This window comes from Borostomias antarcticus (assembly GCF_949987555.1).
Source record: "Borostomias antarcticus genome assembly, chromosome: 21".
Classification (NCBI taxonomy): Eukaryota; Metazoa; Chordata; class Actinopteri; order Stomiiformes; family Stomiidae; genus Borostomias; species Borostomias antarcticus.
In genome coordinates, this window is record NC_140254.1 from 12,501 (window position 1) to 22,500 (window position 10,000).

At 47.8% G+C, this 10,000-nt stretch overlaps 1 protein-coding gene across 1 annotated transcript in view; it reads left to right on the forward strand.

Annotated features, from left to right (window-relative positions):
• Nucleotides 1-10,000, forward strand: part of LOC311323039 (potassium voltage-gated channel subfamily KQT member 4-like) — a gene marked incomplete at both ends in the record, with an annotated part of 23,653 nt that overhangs the window by 8,340 nt on the left and 5,313 nt on the right. The window contains 3 exon segments of the mRNA XM_084455172.1: nt 84-140; nt 2,294-2,523; nt 2,931-3,030. Coding sequence (XP_084311298.1) covers nt 84-140; nt 2,294-2,523; nt 2,931-3,030 — 387 coding nt within the window.

Genomic DNA, 10,000 nt, shown 5'->3' on the forward strand with positions numbered 1-10,000 from the left:
CCCTCTCCTCCTCCCTTCCTCTCCTCCCTCTCCTTCTCCCAGCCACCCTTCACCCTCTCTCCCTCTGCCTTGTGTGTCCTCAGTCAGCTCGCCAATAAAAAGCGGGGTCTCTTCAGGATTCACGCTGGCCGCAAGCAGAGGTATCACCACGGCGACTGGCCTGTGCACGGGGCACGCGAGAGCACCGGAATCCCCCCTGCACCCCCGCACCACTCACACACACACGCCCCCACACACACACACACCCCTTACTCACTTTGCCTGTGGGGTTTAACAGAACATACACCCCCTACTTGCCTTGCCTGCGGGGTTTAAAACGTTTGGAAGCAGCACAGTGTGTGTGTCCTCCTCATCGTCCCACACGGGGGGGTGTTAGATTGGGCCAAGCGTCTGGGAGCCAACGGTCATACCTCAATGAAGAAGATGCTCAGTCTGGAATAAACAGATTCAAGGAATTAGCAGATTCACTCGGCGTTGTCCTGTATTTCAAATACAGCGGGTACGGGACACACACTCTGGACTGGTTCATACAACGCTTGAGTAACGCCTTGACCGTGTGAGAGAACGAAGAGGTGCTTTGCTCTGTTCTGTTCAGAAGACAGCTCTGTTTCCGTCACTCGGGGGAAACCAGTGCTGATTTCTCTTGCCTGATTTGAGCGGACTAGTAAACCATGTAGCGACACGGAACAAATCCTGGAGAATTGTTTCATGGTTTATTGAATGTCTGAGTTGTGCGCTGTCCCTTTTCATAACGTTTGAACAGCCTAGTACAGCAGGCCCTCATACTGTATCTCAAGAGCTTGTGGTGATACTGTTGGGCCAAATGTTTGACTTCTTTGGGCAAAGAATCAAAGTCAAACATGCCTCTCCGTTAGTTGGGAATGTCTTGGTTGGAGATAGTACTACACTCTCAGAAAAAAGGTTCTAGCTAGAACAATTTCACCAATAAACAGTTCTACCGGGAACCAAACGATTCTTAAAGGGATTTTCAGTGGGTTCCCCTACAGGGACAATTGAAGAACCCTTGTAGAACGCTATTTTCTAAGAGTGTACGGAACCGCATGGCTATTCTCATTTAGGCATGCGTCCTTCCGTTTGTCCTGCTTTCATTTTTGAGAGACGGCTCACAGTCCTTCATAAAGACGACAATTTTCAATTGGTCATCTCTTTACACTTTCCCAATTTCAGCACCAAGCCGTGCAGAAATATTTACCCCTTTATACATTTTTGCTTGTCATTTGCTGATCTGTTTCAAGTCTGAGTCTTTTTGTACAATATGCCCTGCTTGACTTTGTGAGACTCAGCTGAATTTGAACTCAACCAATAGTAAATTCCTAATTATTTATTTGCTTTTCCCAATAGCATGGAAAGGTACCCAGTAATCTCACTTCGCTTTTTCGTGGGGACATGAATGTTATTTACCATGAATGCCTCTGATGCTTATTTAAAAATTAATATAAATGGCTGGCCAGTCAAAGCACACACACACACACACACACACACACACACACACACACACACGTATATCATTGTAAAACCACAAGAGGGAACATATCCCAAATCGTCCTGTCATGCATGATATTTGAGGTGCCTTGGCGATGTGTAGTTGTGTATAAAATCAAATGTGGAGTGGTCTGTGAGATTGTATACTGTGCTCAAGAGAGGTGCTATAGTCCCAGTGTTAGGCATGTGTCAGCTTGAATGGCCACCAGCTTGTAAACAGATAACCTCACGTTAGGGCTTACTTACCCTGCAGGGTGGAATTCTGGGTAATGGGTTCAGCGAGAGGGCGAAAGAGGGCTTTCCCTATTTTCAGGCGGAGCGCCATCTGGTGGGCGATTTGATCCTGATACACGTTTTAATGGAACCCTGGAATCCCACGGGACTGGAGTTGAGAAACTCCTATTTACACATCAGGTGTGAGTGGTGCATTGTGGTCCCTACCCCCTGAATACATGGGCCTACCTGTCAGTCTAACCACCTCAACGTCTACAGCATCTCTGTCCTGTTCTCCGTCTGCTCGTTGGTCCATCTGCTCTTCCGAACCTAGCCACTGTTTCTATGAAGGTTTTGGGCTTCATGTTAGTGTTAGCGGTTTCCGCGGTAACTCCCCCGCACCTCTGTTGCTTTGCTAATCTCTGGCTTCAATACAGCCTGGTTCTCCAATGCGTTCAACGTAGAGCAAAGCCATCCCTTCCCCGGGAGTCCACAGAGAGGGGGAGGACGAGGAGACACAAGTCGCACATGTAGGCTAACGGTTCTGCATCCCGTGTGTGTGTGTGTCCCACGTCAGCAGCAAGATGGGATTTCGAGACCGGATCCGGATGAGCAACTCGCGTTCGTCCCAGGCCATCCGCAACAAGGCGTCGCCGCTGCCCCCGGGGTCCGGCGTGCGTCGCACCCCCAGCACGGAGCACGTTCCGGAGGCCACCAGCCCGGGGAAGGTGCAGAAGAGCTGGAGCTTCAACGACCGCACGCGCTTCCGCACCTCGCTCCGCCTCAAACCCCGCCCCCCCGTTGACAGTGGGTACCTGGAACGCGCAGGCGCCTCGTTCGCTCACGCGCGCGCACGTTCACACCCACAGACCTACATACTGTACACACACACACACACATACACACACACACGCACATATACATATATATATACACACACACACACACACACACACACACACACACACACACACACACACACATATACATATATATACACACACACGCGCACACACACACACATGTACATATATATACACACACACACACACACACACACACTGTGCTGTGTGTTGTGAAATCATGCATAACTGTGGCACAACAAAAGGCAAACACCACACACACACACACACACACACACACACATGCACACACACACACACACACGCACGCGTGCATTCACCCATCATGGCTTGGTGTTCCTCTGTTTGCAGTGGAAGGAGTAGGGGAGGACAGCGTGGAGGACAAGGCCTACTGTGACGTGGCGATGGAGGAGGTGATCCCAGCAGTGAAGACTCTGATACGAGCTGTCAGGTGAGCTGGCGTGGTTCACTTCATCTAGAGATGAGAGGGTTGCCCTGTCCAGATCACCTCAGAACACCTCAGTCCTCAAGGTCAAGGTCAACAAGGGCAAGGTCAAAAAAGAAACACAAACAAACGAAAGAATCAAACATACTGTATGTTGATTTAGCATTTTTGGGGGTTTTGACCCAAGTCTCCTGTCCTCACACGGTCTCCGTTCTGGTCCTGAAGACTCCTTTGGGCACTTCCTGCTTGTCGTGTCTACTTCCTGTCCTGAGTGTCCATAGTTACATGCTCAGTAGATAAATGAGTCGCTCCTCCAGGAGGTTCTGCTGTGTGTAGTTTCAGCTGATTGAGGGGAAATGTCAGGAGGTAACTGAGCTTTGCTGCGAGTGACAGGTCCTCTGCTCTGACCTTGTGGTTTAGACAGTCAGTCAGTCAGTCAGTCAGTCAGTCAGTCAGTCAGTCAGTTAGTCAGTCAGTCAGTCAGTCAGTCAGTCAGTCAGCCAGTCAGTCAGTCAGTCAGTCAGTCAGGTACAGTAGTCAGTCAGTCAGTCAGTCAGTCAGTCAGTCAGTCAGTGAATCAGTGAAATTACTTAATTTGTTTGAAAAAAATAGTTTAGATGAATGACAAAGCTTTGTCTTTCTCTGACTGCTGTGGTGTAGGTGTAGTGCATTCTATTTTCTTTATGTTTTAAAGGACTAATCCACTGTAAATGAAAACTATTTCAGGTAGTAATGTGACTTACTTCAAAGGTGGAAAAACTGAAATAGAGAGGAATGGAGAAATGGAGAAAAGTGTGTGTGTGTGTTTGTGGGGGGGGGGGGGGGGGGGGTGCTGAGCTAGCAAGCTTATGTGCTAATTAACAGATGAATGTGTTCAGGGCCAGAAACAGGACCCTTGAGGTTTCTCTGTATGCTTAACCGTGTAACTAGCTCATAGTGTTACAGTACCTGCCTACCTGTCTCCCTCATCACACACACACACACACACACACACACAAGCACAAAGAGAAAAATAGGCCTGAGGTTTCTACTGAGGGTTGCAGAAAAAAACTACAATTGCCAGCAAACATCTGGCATTGAGGTGTGTGTGTCTCTGGGGAGCACACATAGTATGAGTGGATTATATGACATCACATCCAGGTCCCCTGGGGTCAGACACATTGATGCATAGCATATTTTCCACGTTCTCTCTGTGTTCCCATATATGGTCTGGGAAGTTAATATATTTCTATATATGTAGTGTGGTGAGCGGGTGCAGCGCAGCGCGGGCTTGGACACGCAGGCATGCGTAAACACCCTGCTGGAGAAGACGGCTTGGTCCAGTGGTTACCTGGTGTTTTCAGGCCTGTGACAGAGCAGGACTCCTACAGTCTTAGACTCCTTCCTGTCTTATATCCTACTATGCAGTTTTCTACCTTTACATATATGAAAATACAAATAATTATGTCTATGACATTGTTTCATGTAGAATATATAATCTATCAAACATGATATTCATAATATTATGATCAGATAAATATTGTGGTATTATATTGATGCATTACACATATGGAAAGTATTCACACTCCTTCACTTTTACCACTTTTAGTTATGTTACAGCCTTATTCCAAAATTGATCAAATTATTTTTTTGCCTCATCAGTCTACACACGATACCCCTTAATGAAATAGTGAAAAAACCTTTTTAGGAATTTTTGCAAATTTATTAAAAATAAAAAACTTAAATATCACATGTACATAATGGCGCGTTCCAGGCAACCCGTAACTTTTTCCGACCTTCTACACATGAAAATGCACTGGAATGGCAGTCAAACCTGTGAACTCCTACCAGATCAATGTACTCCCAGTTGCGCTCTCTGACGTCACACAGCCCTCTAAGCAAGATGACAGTCCCCATGGGTATGGCGACAAAGATAACTTTAGGGCAATGTAATAATACAAGCAATTATGCACTACAATCTGCTATGTGTATGTAAGTATGCCCAAATATGTTGACAAGAGATAGCTAGTGCTAGCTAGCTAATATTAAGGTAAACCTGAACATGACCATGCAAACGGTGGAAAGTCGATGATGTCAATAAATAAAATGTAACGTACAATTTCTTAGCATAGCAAAATTAGGCATACAATGTTTAGCTTGCCAGCTCTGACAATGTGCCAAATCTCAAGCTTTTACCATATCGGCTTGTTAACATTTATCCAGAATGCCACGCATTCAGCCAGTTTGCCTGGAACGCTATGAAGTCGTGAGTCGTGACTTGAAGTCATAACTCACGGGCTCAAAATCCTATCTGGAACGCGGCATAAGTATAGGGCTTTGGAAAATGTAGTCCCAGACATGACCATCTTGTTTCTACACAGGTGTATCTATTATCTGATTGCATAGGATTCTATGCAGTAGAGCCAATCAGACAAATAGATACACCTGTGTAGAAACAAGATGGTCGTGTCTGGGACTACATTTTCCCGAGCCCTATTCACTTTGCTATGGCACCCAAAATTGAGCTCAGGTGCATCCTGTTTCCACTGATCATCCTTGAGATGTTTTTACAACTTGATTACCACCTGTGGTAAATTCAATTGATTGGACATGATTTTGAAAGGCACACGCCTGTCTATATAAGGTTCCACAGTTGACACTTGACTGCATACATTATATCAGAGCACAAACCAAGCCATGAAGTCAAAGGAATTTTCTGTAGACCTCCGAGACAGGATTGTATCAAAGCACAGATCTGGGGAAGGGTAAAAAAATAAATCAGCAGCATTGAAGGTCCTGAAGAGCACAGTGGTCTCCATCATTCGTAAATGGAAGAAGATGGAACCACCAGGACTCTTCGTAGAGCTGGCTGCCTGGCCAAACTGAGCCATCGGGGGAGAAGGGCCTTGGTCAGGGAGGTGACCAAGAACCCGATGGTCACTCTGACAGAGCTCCAGCGTTCCTCTGTGGAGATGGGAGAACCATCCAGAAGGACAACCATCTCTGCAGCACTCCACCAATCAGGCCTGTATGGTAGAGTGGCCAGACGGAAGCCACAACTCAGTAAAAGGCACATGACAGCCTGCTTGGAGTTTGCCAAAAGGACTCTCGGACCATGAGAAACAAAATTCTCTGGTCTGATGAAACCAAGATTGAACTCTGGCCTGAATGCTCATCTATTCAAGAAGTACTACAACGATCGTCTCTCTCATGCACCTTTTGTATTTTAGATTGCTATTCTTGCCTTCAGCACTAGATTATGCTCTTAAGTCACTTGTACTGTAGGCAGCTCATCCCACCACTGCAGGGCCAGGACAGAAAAGAGCTGTGATCGGGTTGAGTGACCACAAGGGCCTCAGAGCGACGGGGTAACCAATCGCCTCGAGGCAGCTGAGTGAAGTGGACACACACACACACACACACACACACTGTGACCTCAGCCTGCAGATACAGCAGATGAGTTCCTTTACAGCAGTGCAGGTGTGTGAACACACACTCACACGCATACACACATGCACACACACAAAGGTGCATCACAAGGGCCAGATAAATACTGGAGTCTTAGTTACTGTACATACAGTACCCTGGCCCCACACCCATAAGATTGATGCTCTTGAAACGCAGGTAGATTTCTGCAGCGGCCATTAGTGCTGATGCTTCATTTTAGGGAGACATGCGTAGTTAATCAGGCACTGCTTTCCTGCCCGTACAGATCTGTGCAGTATGGAGGGATGGTTAGAGGAAGAGAGAGAGTGTACATATCTGTGCAGTATGGAGGGATGGTTAGAGGAAGAGAGAGAGAGTACAGATCTGTGGAGTGTGGAGGGATGGTTAGAGGAAGAGAGAGAGTGTACAGATCTGTGGAGTATGGAGGGATGGTTAGAGGAAGAGAGAGAGAGTGTACAGATCTGTGGAGTATGGAGGGATGGTTAGAGGAAGAGAGAGAGTGTACAGATCTGTGCAGTATGGAGGGATGGTTAGAGGAAGAGAGAGAGTACAGATCTGTGGAGTGTGCCGTTTAGGTACGGAGGGATGGTTAGAGGAAGAGAGAGAGAGTGTACAGATCTGTAGAGTATGGAGGAATGGTTAGAGGAAGAGAGAGAGTGTACAGATCTGTGGAGTATGGAGGGATGGTTAGAGGAAGAGAGAGAGTGTACAGATCTGTGGAGTGTGGAGGGATGGTTAGAGGAAGAGAGAGAGAGTACAGATCTGTGGAGTATGGAGGGATGGTTAGAGGAAGAGAGAGAGTGTACAGATCTGTGGAGTGTGCCGTTTAGGTACGGAGGGATGGTTAGAGGAAGAGAGAGAGTGTACAGATCTGTGGAGTATGGAGGGATGGTTAGAGGAAGAGAGAGATAGTGTACAGTATGTGGTAGCTAAATGTACTGTAGCACTCCAAGTGAACTCCTGTAACCAGTGAGCGAGCACACTAGATAATGAGCCTGGGTCATCTCCGCCTGGTAGAGAACCTTGTATGTGATTGAATGTGGTAGGAAATGGTACAGTACGATTATTTGCCTGTCCTTTGATCTCAAGTTATTCTATAGCGTCTTTCATAGCAATATACAGTAAGTATGATTTCAACAAACCGTTGCTTCTACATTGAGCGGACCGGATTTTTACCTCTATGGGGAGCTGTGCAAGATTGTACAGTACAGTACAAAGTCTGGAGAATCTATTATTGTGGTCAGTGGTGTTATTGTGAGAAAAAATGTGCTGACTTGCGAAGATTATTTCCAGGTATTCAAAAAGTCTTTGGAGTCCAGATATGGGTGCGATTGCTTCCCCCCTCTCTCCTCCCAATCCTCCCTCTCAGACCCCAGATAAAGATCTACTACCGTATGTGCAGTTACGGCAGCGCCAGCTTTAATATGTCTTTATGAACTAGATTCAGGGGCCGTTCGAGGGGCCACGCCTACAGAGACTCAGCACTCTGAGGAAACCCTCCGAGAATCAAACTGAAATGTTTCTTTTCCTGAGACCAACACCTGAGACCCAACTTGCTGGAAAAAAATCTGCATCTACCTGCAAAAGAAACTATACACCCTGCAAAATAAACTACACCCTGCAAAATAAACTATACACCCTGCAAAATAAACTATACACCCTGCAAAATAAACTATACACCCTGCAATAGAAACTATACACCCTGCAATAGAAACTATACACCCTGCAATAGAAACTATACACCCTGCAAAAGAAACTATACACCCTGCAATAGAAACTATACACCCTGCAATAGAAACTATACACCCTGCAATAGAAACTATACACCCTGCAATAGAAACTATACACCCTGCAATAGAAACTATACACCCTGCAATAGAAACTATACACCCTGCAATAGAAACTATACACCCTGCAATAGAAACTATACACCCTGCAATAGAAACTATACGCCCTGCAATAGAAACTATACACCCTGCAATAGAAACTATACACCCTGCAAAAACCATTCCAAACTCAGGTCATCAATAAACGACGTGCTGAGTGCAGAGGCGGGGCTGACGGCTGCTTCTGTTTGGCACCGCCTGAGGACCACCTCCTCTCCTTCCACACCTCCTCTTCTCCTTCCTCTTCTCCTCTTCTCCTTCCTCACCACCTCCTCTCCTTCCACACCTCCTCTTCTCCTTCCTCACCTCCTCTTCTCCTTCCTCTCCTCCTCTTCTCCTTCCTCACCTCCTCTTCTCCTTCCTCACCTCCTCTCCTTCCACACCTCCTCTTCTTCTTCCTCACCTCCTCTTCTCCTTCCACACCTCCTCTTCTCCTTCCTCACCTCCTCTTCTCCTTCCTCACCTCCTCTTGTCCTTACACACCTCTTCTTCTCCTTCCTCACCTTCTCTTCTCCTTCCACACCTCCTCTTCTCCTTCCTCACCTCCTCTTCTCCTTCCTCTCCTCCTCTTCTCCTTCCTCACCTCCTCTTCTCCTTCCACACATCCTCTTCTCCTTCCTCACCTCCTCTTCTTCCTCTCCTCCTCTTCTCCTTCCTCACCTCCTCTTCTCCTTCCTCTCCTCTTCTCCTTCCACACCTCCTCTTCTCCTTCCTCTTCTCCTCTTCTCCTTCCTCACCACCTCCTCTCCTTCCACACCTCCTTCTCCTTCCTCACCTCCTCTTCTCCTTCCTCACCTCCTCTCCTTCCACACCTCCTTCTCCTTCCTCACCTCCTCTTCTCCTTCCTCACCTCCTCTCCTTCCTCACCTCCTCTTCTCCTTCCTCTTCTCCTCTTCTCCTTCCTCTCCTCCTCCTCTCCTTCCACACCTCCTCTTCTCCTTCCTCACCTCCTCTTCTCCTTCCTCACCTCCTCCTCTCCTTCCTCACCACCTCCTCTCCTTCCACACCTCCTCCTCTCCTTCCACACCTCCTCTCCTTCCACACCTCCTCTTCTCCTTCCTCTTCTCCTCTTCTCCTTCCTCTCCTCCTCCTCTCCTTCCACACCTCCTCTTCTCCTTCCTCACCTCCTCTTCTCCTTCCTCACCTCCTCCTCTCCTTCCTCACCACCTCCTCTCCTTCCACACCTCCTCCTCTCCTTCCACACCTCCTCTCCTTCCACACCTCCTCTTCTCCTTCCTCACCTCCTCTTCTCCTTCCTCACCTCCTCCTCTCCTTCCACACCTCCTCTTCTCCTTCCTCACCTCCTCTTCTCCTTCCTCACCTCCTCCTCTCCTTCCACACCTCCTCTCCTTCCACACCTCCTCTTCTCCTTCCTCACCTCCTCTTCTCCTTCCTCACCTCCTCCTCTCCTTCCACACCTCCTCTCCTTCCACACCTCCTCTTCTCCTTCCTCACCTCCTCTCCTTCCACACCTCCTCTCCTTCCACACCTCCTCTTCTCCTTCCTCACCTCCTCTTCTCCTTCCTCACCTCCTCCTCTCCTTCCACACCTCCTCTCCTTCCACACCTCCTCTTCTCCTTCCTCACCTCCTCTTCTCCTTCCTCACCTCCTCTCCTTCCTCACCACCTCCTCTCCTTCCTCACCTCCTCTTCTCCTTCCTCACC